This window comes from Colius striatus, chromosome 9, assembly GCF_028858725.1.
Source record: "Colius striatus isolate bColStr4 chromosome 9, bColStr4.1.hap1, whole genome shotgun sequence".
NCBI lineage: Eukaryota > Metazoa > Chordata > Aves > Coliiformes > Coliidae > Colius > Colius striatus.
This window is the reverse complement of record NC_084767.1, coordinates 32,430,119-32,448,254: the sequence shown is the minus strand read 5'-3', so window position 1 is coordinate 32,448,254 and position 18,136 is coordinate 32,430,119. Positions and strand designations below refer to the sequence as shown.

General features: G+C 39.0%; 1 protein-coding gene across 4 annotated transcripts in view; it reads left to right on the top strand.

Moving 5' to 3' along the window:
• HECW2 (HECT, C2 and WW domain containing E3 ubiquitin protein ligase 2) overlaps window positions 1-18,136 on the top strand; it is a 163,963-nt gene that overhangs the window by 75,493 nt on the left and 70,334 nt on the right. For 2 of the 4 annotated variants that reach the window (XM_062003049.1, XM_062003048.1), the window contains exons 1-2: window positions 6,895-6,962; window positions 17,107-17,232. Coding sequence is in view for 2 of the 4 variants with exons in the window: in XM_062003047.1 (XP_061859031.1) it covers window positions 634-673; window positions 6,855-6,962 (148 nt within the window). In the remaining 2 variants the exon portion in view is untranslated. Of the gene's footprint in view, window positions 1-314; window positions 674-6,854; window positions 6,963-17,106; window positions 17,233-18,136 lie in introns of those variants that run through there. The other 2 variants (XM_062003047.1, XM_062003046.1) reach the window with 2 other exon arrangements.

The following is an 18,136-nucleotide window of genomic DNA, read 5'->3' as shown; positions in this document are numbered from 1 at the left end:
TGGATTTGTGGGGAAGTCACATAGGAGAGCAAAACACTGAGTAAACAAAAGCCGGCACTTCCAGTGAGCTCCCGCTGTGCTTGCTGCTGTGACTGCCTTTGTTGTCACTTCTAGGATTTAACAGTCCTCCTGTTTACATCAGCCTAACCCGTGCCACGAGGCTGTGGCCGTGCTTAGGAATCCTCCCATGGAGTCGAGGAAGGAAGTGGAGGGAGAACAGAGCTTGGGCATCCTGTACCCTTCAGATGGGAGTGGCCACAAATAGCTGAGCTTGAAGGATGTAATTCTTCATATGTTTAACTTGGGCTGTTTGAACTTAGATAAGCCCTTGATTAAAGGAGAAGAGGCAGACAATTGTGTGTAACTGCTCAAAACTGCTGGACAGTTTGAGAACAAGAGTTTCTAAAACTCTTTCCTTGAAATGACAAGAGGAAGGGAGCAGACAGATGCGCCTCATGGAGCTGAGATTATGCAGCAGTGCTAATACAGACATAAAGCCTCCAAACTTGAGCTGCACAGGCTGGGTAGAGAAGGCAATACTGTTTGTGTTTGGGTACAGTGGTGCTGTTCTCAGGATCGCAAAACGTTAATTTTTTTAATTCTCCAGTTTGTTGATTGGACTCAGATGAAGGAATGCAGTTTAGGATCCACAGGCATTCTTTGGAATGGCCAGGTAAGGCTAGAAGGTGCAATGGAGTGTTGATCTTTAATTTTAACAAAGTACTGCATAGGTTAGTTCTGTCTTCTGTGAGAAATGTTTTGCTTCCACATGAAAGCCTGCGCACTTTCACAGACTAGGATGAGTAAATCTGAAAATCACAGAACATAAGCTGTATGTGATGAGTTAATACTTTCTTTGTATGGTAGTAACTGATATGTAGTGTATTTTAAATGGGTTGACATGATGGGACTTATTATAGTAATTGCTTGAAATGGAAACTTGGCCTTGAAATTGTTAATATACTTACTGACTTTCCAGAAAAGGAGTGAGACTTCCGGTGATAGAATATTTCTTCTCCTTTAAATGTGTCTTGATTCAGTGTTCAATTGGTTTTAAGCATGTTCTGGAAATAAGGGAGGAATTGATTTTGTTCAATAATTCAGTAAAACATTGTACTCCTTCTTTAAGGATTACCCAAGGATTTTTAGATTTTTTTATTTAAGTATTTCTACAATTAAGAATATTAGAGGTTACCAGAGTGAAAGTATTGCACAAGATTTAGTGATACAAAGTTTCCCAATCATTTGTTCAAAATCCACAGTAAGCAGTCTTTGGAATGTTCTTACTAATCTTATATTTCGATGACAGTCTGTTTTATTGCTTGAAAGTCTGTGCTCACACAAAAAAGCCGAGTGCTTTTGCTGGCATTGGGACTGAGGTTTTGGAAGTCTTGCAGTAAAATGCATGTAAATCAGATTTCTGTTTTACATTGGATATGCCATCCTAGAGCAGTCCTTGATGGCTCAGAAATGAGTTCAGAAATATCCTCTGATGCAAATTAACTACAAACCTGTTAAAGACTGAGCTGAAATGTCAAATAGATTGCGGATGACCTTTCTCAACAGTATGTTTATGAGAGAAACCCGTGGCAGATCCATGAATCTCAGTTTGAGATAAAGCTTATGTGTAGCCTTGCTGTCTAACAGCCTCCCAGCTCCTCTTATACTTACTGTAAAATAACACTTGACAAGAGAAATAACAATTAGATTGATGCTTTAGAACCATCCCTGGGCTGAGTGCAAACACCTCTCTTAATAACTGGATGAATTGCACACGTCATCTTTAGTACCCAAGAATTTATTAAAATAAATTTAAAATGCTAAAAGTCAGCATTTTTATGATCTAAACAATTAAAAAATTTAAATTACAAATAAATAATACAAGCACTTCAGAAGATTTAGCATAAATCGTCTTCCAGAAAGGGATTAAAAAAACAGAGATTGCGATGTAAATCCCAAATGAGGACAACAGAATTATGATGGGATATGTGGTGTTACCAACATGATTGATCTTTTCTGAGCTAAGCTCTACAGGTTTTTCAGCTTCTCAAGAGAGTACCTGTCTATGGGAAGATGGAAATTGTAAATTCGTGTGTAATTAAAACTGTTCAGTTACATTCAATGTCTGTTAAGCATCACTTTCTCTCTGAGCTCTGCAGATAAACATCTTTATGTTAAGGAAAGAGATCAGTGTGCAAAAGTTTGAAGCTCTTGGATTGCTATAGGGAACTTGTAAATTTTTTCCTATACAGTAGTCAATCAATGATGTTTCCACACTACGAGTTTGTGACTTCTATGATGTTTTGGTATTTGAACAATAAAAAGCCTTTGTATTTGTGGAGACAAACCTTTTATAATTGTAATCTAACACTACTGACCACAGAAACTGGGATCGGAAGACGATCATTGATTTGCTCATGACCAGTAAGTGTGTTGGGACTACAAAGCTTCTTTCAGTTACTCAAAGGGAGCAGTTCTTGTTTTTAAACTACCTAATGAAAGACTTTATCTTATTTATTTTATTGATTTATGGATTTATTAATTTAAGCTATGCAAGATGACTCTCTAGGGTGATGGATTTCAGGGAGTTTATCCTTTTTCCTAAGACAGAAATAGTGAAAGAGGTAAGACAAAAAGAACAAAACGTGAACTCCATGAAAATGTCCTGACCCCTGATGTTGGATAGTGGCTTAGCAGGTTTTTGACAGCAGCTGATAAACCCGATGGTTGTGCTACCGTTCAGACAGGCTGGAAAAATGGGCAAACAGTAATGTCACAAAGTTCAAAGGGAAATGCCAAGTCCAGACCCTGGAGAGGAATAACCTCTGACACGGGGACAGGCTGGGGACTGACTGGAAAACAACTTTGCTGAAAAAGATCTGGAGGTCCTGGTGGACAAATAGAACAAGAGCAAACAATGTGTCCAGGCCACCTACTGGCATGCTGGGCTGCATTAGGAAGAGTATTGCCAGCAGCTTGAGGGAGGTGGTCATTCCCCTCCTCATCTGCGTGCTCTATCCACTTCTGGACTTCCAGCACAGAAAAGGCATGGGCATATTGGGGTTTCTTACAGCCCTTACTTAAATTATGGGTGTAATTTTATTGTGAGAACTAATTCTATAAAAACCTTCTTCTTTCATTACACTGTTCAGCCATTTATCCAGTGCTTTTATATTGCTTTTCACTTAAGACAGCTGTATCAAATTAATGCATGCTAGAAGGAGCTGCATCCCATTCCCTGTCATGTCAGGGCAGAACTGACAACGCAGGTGGAGAGTACAATGCTGACATGGAGAGCACAAGTGGTGGATGTTACAGATGCTGTTTGTATCTAACTTATCTTAAAGGGTATTGTAGTGATGGTGAAGCCTGAAAGTGGAAAAAATGAGTTCTGTTCAAAATACCATGTTTATCTGATTACTTAGCATTTAAATGAAGAAGACATTTTCTCAGAACACATTTTCTTTACAGTAGTTTCAGGGATTTTTCAGCTCTGAAAAATAAGTTACTTTTAATGAAGATAGATACCATGCATCTTGCATTATTTCTTTCAGAAGCATAGACTCACTGGACAAGATACCAATGCAGTAAGACAGCATTTTGATGCATATTTTATGTTCTGGGAAGGGATATTTATATCTACTCTTATGCCGAGATTCTGGAACAGCTGCCAGTTTCACAAACAGCCACAATTACGTGCTAAAAGGAGACTAGAACTTCTTAGAATTGAAGTTCCCTGTGGAATATAGATATATAATGCATGTGTGTATATAAACACATAGATGTGTATATATATATATATATATTTATATGTTTTGGGAAAGAGAAGAGATGAAGGCAATGGTAATTCTGATACTCCACTTTGTGTTCTCACTTTTTTTTTCACATCTGAATATTACTGACATTGTCACTGTATAACTTTTTTATTGCAGTGTTTGTAAATAAATTTCAGCACTGTTGTGTACTTTGATGTTTTCATGCTGTTTGAGTTTTTTCTCTGTTCAGATTTTTTTTTAAAAAACCATGAACTAATGTTTAAAGGGTTTTTTTCCCAGCTGCATTAGTGCTGTTATTTTATATTTTTATAAGGTTATTTTTTTCTTTTTGATGAATAACATCAGAAAAGTAGGAAAAAAATCTGTTTCAGAAGAAAATCAAAACTGTTCAAAAATTCTGTAATTTCAGTTGGCTGTTAACAGGCAGTGGTCTGTCAGTATGTTTCAAACCTCTGTCTCCACCACCTTCTGTTGCAATGGCAGCATGCCTGTGGGCAGAGTATCAATGATTTAGTCTTCTTTGCTGTAAAGGAGAAATGAAAGGGCTTCATGAAAGGGCTATAAATTCAGGCACTTTCTTCAATGTTGGATTTTATTAAATAAGGTGTAAGAAAATGTTCTGCCTTCTTGTAACTATGAGCTCACAATCTGAGACTCAGTTCATGTAGGGCTTTTCTGAACCTTACTAATGTCCCTTTGAAAATTACCATTGACTTTACTTAGTTTTTGTTTTAAAAAAAACAAAGAACAATTTCTTGTGCATAATGTTGAAAATCTCATTGTTGAAGGTGTATGTCATTGCTTCAGAGTTCTTTGATTTGTTAAACAAAATAAGAATTTTAAAAATCAAGTTTATGGTTATAATATACCAAGTATCTGCCTTTCTTCTTAGAATTATGAATAAACTCATCTCTGGTTGATTAAATACAGAAACTGAGAAACTCAGAAAAACTAGAGCATGTTAGAGGATGTGTTTTGTCATTCAATACATCTCTCTATTTACTGAGATGTAATGAGAACATTGAATAATTTAAAACTATGTGTGTTTCAGATTACTGTGGAATTTTAAAATAATCTACACTCTTGGTAGTGATGGTTTGGATAATTAGGCTTGTATGACAACCAACATAGGCATTGCTGTAGATTTGCTAGAAGTTACGGTATATGTCATGGCTTCCTAGAGCTCTGTGTGTAGAAGATAATAAAGGACCCTGGGTCAGGAAGGAACATAAAAAAAAAAAAAAAGGTAAATAAGTCAACAGTGTATTGTTTCAGTTAGAGTGTCTTTGCAAACCACATACAGAGGGAGTTTTTTTCTGAGGCCAGTGGAATGATCTGCGGGCTGTACTTCCAGAGTTCCTTTTTATATAGCTTTGAAAAGAATATACGTGGGTGAGGTACAGCCTTGTTTAGTCTGGAAGTTTTTTGCTGTAATGAAGAGTAAGTATTCCACATGAAAAGTTAAACCTGAGGGTATTACATATTTGAGGATCATAGGCATTAGGAGAACCCTCTTGTCCTCTCTCGTTGTCATTGAGATAATTATTGAAGTATTCTGGACTGATGATGATGTTGAGGTCTTCAGCTTTCTAAAAATTCTCAGAAGTCACCCATGCCTGGAGGTATAAAAGTGCCAGTAGCTTGCCCTTGCTGCCTGTTGAATCACCCAAGCTCTTCCAGGTTGTGGACAGGGAGTATAATTTAACTTGAGCTATCACAAAGCCCAGCATATGTCTGGTAATGCTCTCCATGACAGTTTGGTGGGATGTGAATGTATAGGCTGTGCTACTCACGATTCAGTAGTTATCATGCATGTACTGAGATGAGCAGTCAGAATTAAAAGGAGAAAGAAAAGCCTTTGTGTAAGTTGATATTTTTAAAAGTAACAAAGCTGCATTGTTTGCTATTCTTTCATAATTAGCATATAGATTTCTAAAATGTAGGTGATAATTCTGTAATCTTATTTATGTGGGAGTTCCTACCAAAGTACAAAGAAGATATAATTGAAAGACAAGGAACTTTATGAATAAAACCATAGTAGACTAAGTTCTTATTGAAGTCTTAAGATTGCAGAATGCACTTGAATGTATGTAATAGAGCAGGATATATTAAAAAAAAAAAAAGACTAAGGGATATCAAGTACCACTGGAAAGAATTAAGATGTATTTGAGGTTGCAAATATAATTGTCTAATTAAGAAACAGCTGCCTAAACACACTTGCAGAACATTCTGATGCATACTTCCAAACAATTCCTGTACAAAAGTTGTATTTATGTCGGCTTCCTCTGGATCATCATAACTAATCTTTGTGCGCTTTTAAACAACGTCTTGCTCTGGTTTTCTTTCATTCATACAGTGTTCTGGATGCATGAATACAGACTGGTAAATAAAGACCAATCCCTAAGATTTGTGTTAGCTATTAGGAGAAGAAGCTTAGTTCAAGTGAAAATACTGGTACTCTGTTATCTTTTGAATGTATTTTTTGGAATCTCTCATTTGTATCTCTGACTTACTAACTGGCAGTTCTGTGCTTTGAGCTTCCAACTCAACTTTGCTGATAGGGAAAAATGCTGTACTTTTCAAGAAACTGGAAAAGTCCAATTTTTTCACATACATATAAAAATATTCTGACTAGTCTAGAAAACAGCAATATATTAAAAACTGAGGTACATCTTGATACCTCTAGTTACAGTTCCATACTTCCTAGCTAGGGAATGAATGCTAGAGTTTCACGTCACAGAGGAGGATTGCTGTATGGAACGATGCAGTAACTCTGTGATGAAGTTTCAATCAGCTATATGCTCTCAGTAATGCCTCTGTTGAGTTAGGGAAGTTTTGGAATGCAATACTTTACCTTGACAGGTCACCTCTTACAGGAAACCGTATATTTACTTTGGCTCTATGTATGTCTGCTCACTGCATAAGTTGATGTAATTATCAACTGTAAAAGAGATGCCATGTGTCTTTTGCCAGTTAGTTTTTTTCTTTTTAACACAAGTATCTGTACCTCTTGGAACAGAAAACCAAGAAAACTGCTATTATAAATACTGCTTACCCTTTTTTTCCCTTCTTTTTCAGATGAGAACTCTCCAGCCAATTTCTGGGATTCCAAGAATCGGGGAGTGACTGGCACTCAAAAAGGACAAATTGTATGGCGAATTGAACCTGGTCCCTATTTTATGGAACGTGAGTACCTATTATCCAATGCATATCCAAAGACAAGCATGCCTTTGTGTCAAGGCAAATCAACAGAATGGCATTTGATAGCCATTTCATCAATCCCTCTGATAAACTAAAGCAATTGATCATATTGCTCTAAGGGGAAGCATTTTGCAGTGTGTTTGCTAAATGTTATAAAAATGGAGCTGAGCTTAGATTTGTATTGTAAAGATGTTCTTGGACAGCATGCTTCAGTTTAAGGGAAGATGGAATTGCCTTGTGCAATGTCCTGTAGGATATATGCATTGAAAGATTACGTAGCTTTTCAATAAGTTTAAAATTTCAGCAGGGCAAACTTTGATAGGAAATGCACATGAAGGAAAAGATAATGAGCAATCAGTGCTTAGTATGAAGGTTAGATTTGTCTCTAGGAAGTGCAAGCTTCCTGTCCAGTTGCGTCAGGATTTCTCAGGTGAAGTTTTGTTGCGCTGGGAAATGTACTAAACAGTTCTGAAATATTGAGTCTCTATGTGACTGGGAGAAAAAGTCTTCAGCTGAACTCTGTATTGGTATTGGTAGCCAAGCTTCAGACTGGAGAGCTGTGCCACTCCTTTTGGTGACCAGCATTTATAGGAAGCTGAGCCACTCTGCTCTGTGTTTTTTTAAACTTTTTTTTTTTTTTCTGATGAAAAAGCACTATCTTAACATCTAAAGTATATGATCCACTGAAGAAATTGATATTCTAACCTAGGATGCTGTGTCTGAGCTTGCTGAAAACTGATATGCCAAGCATCAAAGTGGCAATCAGTCCCAAAAGGGCTGTGAGCAGCTCTACCACCTATTTAGCCTCACAGCAATGAGTTGTCCTTCGTAAACTAAAAAAAAAAAAAGACAATTCCCACTCTATTACTTCACTTTTCACTGCAGTGCTACTCACTGTAGGTTTTGGCAGAAATTTTTCTTCTAATTAACTGATGTAACAGCAATACATATATTTCAAGAGGTGTTGTATATATATACCCTGTACTATAAATAATTACTAAAATTTATTTCTAAAACTCGTCATTGAATATTGCCAAGTTACCCTATGTGTTGCACAGTATTTTTCTTTAACAAAAGAAGTCCACCTTTAATTGGATCAAATGAAATTCATTTTCAGGAGTTCATTACAGGAAGAAATGATTGGACTAAAAACAAAGATGAAGAAAGTAATAAGATCAAGATAGTTAACTTTCCTACTGCCGAAGACAGTGGTATATTAAAGTGTTCATTGCCTCATCTTTCTTGTACATATATTCAATCAGTATTGTTGCCAATACAGGCACTTCCACTTAAGGATATTTGGCTGTATCTTTCAGCTGATCATGTGTTACTCCATAATGTGGAGATGAGGCTCCTGAACAACAGTTTTAGTTCATATGAGTAACCTAGGCTTATTCTTCAAGAGCTGGTAGCTTTAACTTAAAATCTGCTGCAACTGACTTTGTGCTTTGCAACTAACTGCGCTTTGCAACCAACTGATGGAGTGCAGGATATATATTCTTTGATTGTGGTTGTCTTTACTAATGAGCAGTTCTGCTGCCATACAGTGAACAAGAGACAAGCAATTATGCAGTAGGTGAGAACTGTAAAAAGGAATGTTTTTGAGCGTATGTTCCTATAGCACATAGTATGGCAGATTAATATGTCACCAGTGACACTTGTGTCTCTAGTGAGAGGCCAGAAATTGCACTGAGACACTTAATAGAATTTTGGATTTCACTTTTTAAACTAGAAAGCACAATAGATAAGTGACTATGTTTCCTCAGCAAGGCTTTTTGTTGTAGCTTATAGATGGTGAAGCAACTGTGATGCAAGTACAGGCAGTACTTGTAGTTTTTTCTTTTATTCTTCCTCAAATCACTAAATCACAGCTCGGGCAAATGCAGCATGTGGCTGCACAGTCCAGATACCACAGTGTTGCTGCCTCTGCCACTAGGCTGGCTGTGGGAAGAGCTGTGCTACCAGGCTTCTCGCCATGCTCTATAGACATTGTCACTGCCCAGCCTGTGCTAGCTGTAGGGCCGAACTTTGCTCCCCCGTTAGCCTCTGTCTCCTTCCATGGTGCTGATGTAATTTATACTTTTACTGTAGCGATGTGTGTGGTGCCACTGTCATAGCAAGGGAGCAAGAGGCAGAGACAAATGTGGAGGCTAACATCCCTAGGAAATAGATGCCTGCTTACTGCAGGCTTCCTGTTCTACCTGTACACAAGGAGAGGGGGAGGATATTTGCTGAAAGTCTGACAAATCTTAAACCAGTTTTGACAGTGAGGACTGATGATGCTTCTTTTCAGAGTTAAGCTAAATAACTACAATAATCTTGTAGGATTTACAGTCAAAACTAGCTTGAGGTCATCTTTTTGGCAAACAAAGTAACAGAACTTACTAATGTGGAATGATAAGGTGAGTCAGCATACACATTGTCCCAAAGACTTCAGTTGTGTTGTTTCCCTAGCAGTGTAAGAGCTTAGGGATGTATCTTTTCATCAATAATGTAACATCTCTGTAGGGTGAAGTGCAGGGGATGATAGCACTGCCAACAAGCCATATGCAAATAAATCTCATGCAGAAGGAATATTCACATTTTAATTGCATTACTGTTAATCAGGGAGTCAGCTGGACTGGGCTTCAGATTCCTACTACAATCCTCAGATTTCTGTCTTTTAAGAAGAGTGTCTTATGCCTTAATTTGGGAAGCTGTTTTTGCGTGGGCATATTGTAAACTTATTCATAGTTTCACTGAGGTTTGTGAAGTATATATGTAAAGGTAGGCCTTGGGTAACCATGTTTCTGTATTTTGCGTTACTGTGTATTTGCAGTCTTGTAACTCAGTTTTCCAGTCATTCAACTTATTCCTCTTAAAATCCTTTCCTATCGATTTGGCATCTCCTATTTCCTATGCAAAGACATAGTTTGCCATCCGCTCTATTCAGATGAAACAACCTGCAGGAAAAAGGGCAGGGAGAGTCTCATCATCTTCATTCTAAAGAGAGACAGTAATTCCCCCTAAAGTATCCAAAATTATCAAAATGAGGATGATAAAAAAACCCTCTTCCTTACTTAGGCAAAACTCAACACAAAAAATTCTGTAGACTCTGCCCTGAGAATGGAGATTCAAAAGAGCCAACAGTTTAATGAGAAATGAACTTAACTTATTCCAGAAATACAAGCAGCCTCACAGGGAGAGGGACGAATATGCAAAGGAGAAAGAAAATACTTTTAAGTTATGAAATCCAGATCACCATCACAAGAAGCTGGTGTCCTTAAGCTGTCACCTTGAGACAAAATGAGTGGCTGTGAACTGCAGACCCAACTAGTAGGGAGGCAGTTGTTCTTTCTTTTCCCTGGGAAAGTAAGAAAGTGCCATGTAAACATGAAAGGGAACTCAGTCATTTTAGAGATTTCAGAGGATGAATTTGAGCATTGATATGCCTTGAGATGCTGTTTCGTTACTCACTTAGAAGAGCTGTCTCTAAAATGTCTTGTTCAGAGGCTTCCTAAAATGTGGGGGAAGGAAAATAATGACTCACAGAGTCATTATTATGGTTGGAAAAGACCTTTAAGATCATCAAGTCCAACCACTAACCTCTCCCTGCTAGGCCCATCACTAAATGTCGTGGTTTTGCCCAGCTGGGAACAAAGAGCCACGAGGGTGCTCGCTCACTCCTCCCCTCCCGGTGGAGTGGGAAGGGGAACCAGAGAAAAAGGGGAAAACCCGCGTAGGTTGAAATAAGAGCGGTTTAATAGAACAACAATAAGAAGAAACAGGTTCAGGGGGAAAAAGGAACAGTTTTAACAGTAAACGAGGGGAATATACAAAAGGAATGGCGCGTGCCGCGGCTGCTCACCACCCGGGACCCGGCGCGACCCCCCCTGCGACCGGCAGCCCCGCCTGTGCTCCCCAAGCCTCGCCCCCGGCTAGCTCCCTGCCTCTAGGTACTGGGCATGATGTCAGTATGGTATCGAGTACCTGTTGGCCAGCCCAGGTCAGCTGCCCATGCTGTGCCCCTTCCTACTTCCTCATCAGAGTTAACTCTATCCTAGCCCAAACCAGGACACTAAACTAAACCATGTGCCTCAGCAGCTCATCTGTTCATCTTTGAATATCTCTAGGGATGGTGACTCTACCACCTCCCTGGGCAGCCTGTTCCAATGCTTCTTGGTGAAAAAGTTCTTTTCCCTCTTGGTGAAAAAAGTTTTTCTAAAATCCTATCTAAACCTTACCTGGTGCAACTTGAAGCCATGTCTTCTTGTCCTGTCATTCATTACTAAAGAGATCAACCCCCACCTCACTACAACTCCCCTTCAAGTAGTTGTAGAGAATGATCGTGAGTCCTCTCAGCCTCCTCCAGGCTAAACATCCACAGCTCCCTCAGCTGCTTCTTTTAAGACTTGTTCTCTAGACCCTTTACTAGCTTTGTCGCCTGTCTCTAGACGTGCTCCAACACCTCAATGTCCTTATTGTAGTGAGGGGCCCAAAACCAGGCGCGGTATTTTAGATGTGGCCTCACCAGTGACCAGTACAGGGAGACAATCACTTCCCTGGTGTGGCTGGTCACACTATTCCTGATCCAAGCCAGGATGCCATTGACCTACCTGACCACCTGGGCACACTGCCAGTGTACACACACTGTTCAGCCACTGTCAATTAACACCCCAGGCACTTTTCTGCTGGACAGCTTTCCAGCCACTCTGCCCCAGGCCTGTAGCATTGCATGGGTTTGTTGTGGCTCAAATGCAGGACCCAGCACTTGACCTTATTAAGCTTTATGTGATTGGCCTCGGCTAATCGCTCCAGCTTGTCCAGGTCTCTGTGAAGGGCCTTCCTGCTCTCAGTCTATACTCCTGCCCAGCTTGGTATCATCTGCAAATTTAATGAGGGTGCACTTGATCCCCTCATCAAGGTTATCGACAAAGATGTTAAACACAACAGGCCCCAACACTGAGCCCTGGGGAACACCTGGCTGCCAACTGGATTTGACTCCATTCCCCACCACTCTCTGTGGCTGGTCATCCAACCAGTTTTCCACCCATGTCAGAGTAGGTCCATCCAAGCCGTGGACAGCCAGTTCCTCTAGGAGGATGCTGTGGGAGACTGTGTCAAAGGCCTTACTGAAGTCCAGGAAGACCACATCCACAGCCTATACCTCATCAGCTAAGTGGGTCATCTTGTCATAGAATGAATTCAGATTGGTCAAACAGGACCCTCAAGTTGCTTGCTCTGTAAACTACACAGGATTGCTACAAGTGGCCATAGCTCTACAGACAGTTTTCATCCTTCTCCCATAAAAGGAAATAACTAGTATAATTAGTAAAGTAGTATTTATTCTGAACAGTTGGCAATAGTGTGAATATTGTGAATGCAACACAGGTTAATGCTTTTGCATTTGGTATAGTCAACTGGTATTTGGCATAGCATCAGACTGTTCAGGTCCTTGAGTATCTCAGGACCTTTAGTTTCTGATGCAAGACAAGGCTGTAAATGGCTCTAGGAGTGATTTTAGATGGCAGAGTGTTTCTCTGAATGTAGCAATCTGAGCTTGAGATAGGAGGGGCTCCCTTTGGGCCTCATGGTGGAACAGAAATAATGGTATTCCTAATGGAGAACAGAACTAGCAGAAGATGGAGGGCAGTAATCCACAGACAGGCTTGTGACAGAAAAAACATGTGAAAAGAAGCCTGAGTTTTATGAGGACAATTGATAAAAACTGCTACTCACATATAAACTATGGCTTCTAAGTCAATTTTCTGACATATGGGTAAGGACAGATCACATCAGAGGTGTCACCGGAGGGAGATTCACTATAGGCACTGTCATACAATGGGTACTTGTGCTTATGTACTTCCATATGCAAAATCCCCAGAAGTTAAAAGCTGTTCATATTCTAGTATGTAAAACAGACCAGAGGCTATTTTCTGCTGCCAGGAGCAAGTGACACAGTGTGACTTATGCTCGTACAGTTAGCCTTTCCTTGTGTAGGTATGCATGGTCACTGTTGAGCAGTATGGATGGTCATGTGCTTGCACTTGAGCCCTTACCATGGTCTTGCGTGGTTTATTAGTACAGGCATAGGCGACATAAAATCACAGAATCTTAAGGATTGGAAGGGACTTTGAAAGATCATCTAGTCCAACCACTCTGCCAGAGCAGGGCCACTTAGTGTAGGTCACACAAGAACTCCTCCAGGTGAGTTTTGAATGTCTCCAGAGGAGACTCAACAACTCATCTGGGCAGCCTGTTCCAGTGCTGTCACCCCCACAGTGAAGATATTCTTCCTTATATTTCTTGGGATCAAGCTTATACCCATTACTTTTTGTTCTATCATTAGACATCACTGAGAACAGCCTGGCTCCATCGTCCTGACACCCCCTCTTTATGTATTTGTAAACATTAATGAGATCACCCCTCAGTCTCCTCCAAGCTAAAGAGCCCCAGCTCCCTCAGCCTTTCATCATAAGGGAGATGCTCCGCTCCCTTCGTAATCTTCGTGGCCCTGCACTGAACTCTCTCCAGCAGTTCCCTGTCCTCCTTGAACTGAGTGGTACAGAACTGGACACAATATTCCAGATGTGGTCTCACAGGGCAGAGTAGAGGGGGAGGAGAACCTTTTTCGACCTATTGCCCACAGCCCTTCTAATACACCCCAGGATGCCATTGGCCTTCTTGGCAATGAGGGCACACTGAGACTGTAGTGGATTTGTATTTACATAGTTGTGGTCCCGTGAGTACTAATTACTGTATCCACAAGTAATATCTTCACCTACTTTTCCTGTAGTGTAATGTCTCTGTTGTTATTTATAACATTTGATGTTGTAGTCATTACTGCCAGTAGAATAGAAATATATTGATTTGCATATATTTTCTTTACCAGTGTTGTGGCTTTCTGTCTTGAAGCATAATCTATAGTGGCAGCTGTTGGGATTCATCCAGAGACTGCCAGTCTTGTCATATCATTCATTTCCAAATCACCCATGGTTAAATTGTCTCTGGTGCCACACTGCAGTACTCTGATGCAGTGGCTGCACAGATGCTGTCCATTTTGTACTAAAAATCTTGGGTTTGAGGCATGACTAGAGTGTGATATATTCAGCAAATGTGGTAATATTTATGTTTGCATTACACTAATATCATGTTACAAGTGAGATTTAGCAGGGAGTTCTCTGTATTCATCCTCTATTTCTATGAAATTAGAACTTTTTGCAAAAATGTTGTATTGAGACTGAAACTGCCATACTTTGTGGCTAGCAGAGTAGACTCCCAGCTCCCTTTTTTGTTGAAAAAGATAGTATATATTGAAGGAAAAAGAATAATTTTAATAATTGAACTTGACGTGCTTTTAGCTTTTAAGGGCTGCTGCAGCAGAGTTGTTGTTAGAGATATGAGCACAGTTTAGTGTTTTTGTGGCTGTGACAAAAATAGTGAATTTTACTGAATGGTCTGCCATTATAATTCATTACTTGTGTGCAGGCTTAATATTTTTTGACCATTTCAATGAAATTCTATAAAGGTCATGGTTTTCTCACATGGAGTTGTTCTGAGCCTGGAACACAGTGCCCTTTCAGAGTTCTGTCTGGGGACTCATGGTGGCTGCCCCTACCTTATTTATAAACACATTCCCTGAGTTAGAAATACTTTTATTATTCTTCTGCTATTTATATCTATTGTCTCTTAACATCTATTCTTGAGTATCAAAAATAAATGAAACAGAGTCAGGTCTTGTATTTTTACATTTGTGGCAAGCCTTGTCGATTTCCTTGAGCACATAATACTGCCAGTGTTTTGTTTTAAAGGTTAGATTAGAATTAAAAGCTTTGCCAAACTGGAATATAATAAGCAATGCTTGTGACTGTAAATAAGAATGTCCCTGAGTGACAGCAGTGATATATTATCTGAACAACCATTTGTCCAAGTAGTTTCCTTTGAGACAGGTTAGATGAAGAGAGAGAACTAGATACAAATATTTTACTTTATTCATCCTAGTTTATCTAAAAAACTTTCTCAAAGTCCACTCAAGTCATTTTCTAGTTGTTGGGGTTTGGTTTGTGCTTTGTTGGTTTTTGTGGTTTATTTTTTAATAATTTCTTTGGTAAAATAAATTCTTTTATGTACCTGCTGAGAGAGATGGCAAGTACTTGGAGGCAGCCAGCTTTTACACTTGTGTTCTGCTGCAGTGTTTGCTACACTGTCTCTTCCCAGTAGGAAGTAATTGGAAAAGTATGTGGTTAAAGTGATACAGAGAATGGAATGCTAAATGTCCAAACAAAAAGGTTGTGTTCACTGAGCTGTCATGCTAAGGAAAATAAATTAAACCGGCAGGATGTGCAGAGGACTTACAAATTCCTGCAGCTGTCTATGAAGTGTTTGGCTTCAGCTGTGAAAAATTGGAGTTTAACCCTTTTTCCTGTATTGTATCTCCCATTACATCTTTGCAAAGCCTGAATATGTGACTTAATTGTTCTAGTGACAAAGTTTTCTTAAATAAGTTTCACAGAACATGGTCTCACATTTTTCAGATGAACTTATCAACTGTCTTCTTACTGAATGTTGGAGGGTGTATGATATCTGCAGAGAGCCACAGATTCAGCCCAAGTTGCTTCTGGCATCTTTCTGTGGTGTCCAGGAAGTATTAGCTGCTGTGATGTTTCTGTAGAGTTAGCCCGGAACACTGTTTACCACCACAGACTGTTGTAACCCTACTAGGATTTGACTTGTCTTTTGGAGGTGTCTCTCCCCACCTCTTTTCAGTGGAATGTGGAGTGATTCCACCTTTAACATAAGCGTTTGATTTGATGAGGGTATACCTGGAGCAAACTGTTCTTAGAGTGAATATATTTGTTTTCCTGAATTACCAGTCCCCTGGAAAGGATACATTCTTCTAGAATTACGTGCATGTGTTTACGTATTCCAAGTTCATATATTCAGAGTATCTTTATTCAAAGAAATTTTTTGATGAGCAAAGTTTAACTATTAAAGGCATTACAAAGGTAGTTAAAGTGAGAGACTTTAGCGAGTTACAAAGTTCTCATACAAATGAAGCTAATTATCTTGTTAAAGGAAGGAGAAGTAGGAAAGAAAAAACAGAGTGCAAGCTTTCCTTTAAAGGAAACACCTGGAACCAAAGTGGCAGGAGAAATCAAAGAAACTAAGGTGACATGCCGTTGTTCAGTTCATAGTATAGAACAGTTCAGAGGAAGTTGATGTATTAGTATTGTATTGAACTCAACTCTCTACATATCAAAGTTCTGTTTGCAGATAATAGAACTTAATGTTTCTGAAGACATCTGTGTATTTACAGGGCCTTTTCTATCAGGAACAGTCACAGATATCTGTTTTCAGTATATCTGGTGTTCAAGAATGTATCAGTCATCAAGAAATAAGTATTCTAATCAACATTTTCTCTGATACCACAGTACAAGAAATGTCAAAAAGCTAGATCCTCAGCTATTTTGATCTGACAGGATTCCTCTGAGATTTCTTCTGCTATTATATTAACTGCAGTTTCTAGCACAGTTAGCAACAAAGAAAATTACTTAGCTGTCTCTGGCCCCATGAAAGGATTGCATTCTTGCTATATACAAGATCCAGTCTTGCAAATCCATATTTACTTTGACAGCACCTGCATGCATGTGATGGGTGGCCTATTTTTCAATTTCATACTGAATTTCAAGCACAGCCTCTCTTGTGTTAATCTCATCAACACAATACTAACAGCAGGCCTGCTGTTCCTATGTGTAGTGCTGTCTAAAGCTCAAACTAAATAAATTCTACTTCTCTTGGGAAGTGGGAAAAAAGTCTTCAGGTTGTAGGTGTTCTGCTTCTTTTCTAATAATTTCTTGCAATTAGTTCTGAAGATTAAAAATAAATGAATTAGTTTATATGGAAGGGACTGTCAGACCTATTTCTTGAATCAAATGGTTTTCTTCCATCATCAGCCACATACAGGTATTGAAAAGTACTATATGCTCATAGAAGTCTTTGAGAGAAATAAATCTGAGGATGCAAAGCTCATAGCATTGCATTTCAGTCTTTAGAGGAAAGTACATATAACAAACTTATGTCCATCACCTTATGGACTGTGTGTGGATAAAAGTAGCAGCTGATAACCTTTCCATTGTTTGGTTCTTTTCAGAAGTGTTGAATTGAGAGAACATACACAGTGACAACAGACTGAATAAACAGCAGCTCCAGAAACTCTGAAAAATTAAGTTTGGGTCACAATAAAGCTGAGCAATGTAGCTGGAAAGTAGAAGTCTTGGTAAAATATTTTATTGTCTTACTATGCTCTCATGTAGTCATAATATGTTCACAGTGTGATTAAGAGATGCTCAAGATGTGAGTCCTGGTTACTTAATATGTGAATTTTACAATTTGAAGATCTCTGACATTGGCATAGATCTTGCCAACTTCTGCAAGCACTGAAACTCCAATTTTATGTTGAGCTAGAAATTTTTATGTGTCCATTTGGTTATAAGCATTGTTGGTAGGTCTACAAAATTGATCAGTCATGACACATAATTTTTAGGTCTGCTAAAGCTTTGTAGATTATTAGAAAACCTGTCTGCGTTTTTAATTTTGCTATAAAGCTTGTGTAAATACAGCATATTTTGACTGTGTGTGAACTTGGCTGTGAAGAGAAGGAAGTAGGTTCAGCAGGCCCCCCCACCTCCCAAATCCCTGGAGGTGCTGTCAGTGAGACACTTTCCTTTGAAGGGTAGTTCTGAGATGCCTCCTCTTTGTTCTGGGAGGAAAATAGTAAATAAATGTTGACCTATAACTGAAGTAATTTTTAAAATAAATAAATAATCCTGTTTGGCTGACCAGGCTTACAGAATAGATTTCTGATCTTATTGAGTGGGAATAAGTGGATATTTTATCTTGCAGTAATGAAATACCTCAGCCCTCAAGGAATCATGAAGTATATGTCTCAAAACATTATACAAAATATTGCAGATGTCCTGTACTTTAGAACTACTGATATAGTGTTAAGTCAGAAGAATTGAACTGCTAAGACTTTCATGCACATCTTCTGGCTTGTCTGAATTGGCTGCTGTAATTTCTGCCTGCCTGTGACCATTTCTGTACCCAGAGGTAAACTCTTATCAACCTCGCACAGAAGAGTTATCCCAAAGGAGAAGAAAAACAGAGACAATGTTCCAGAT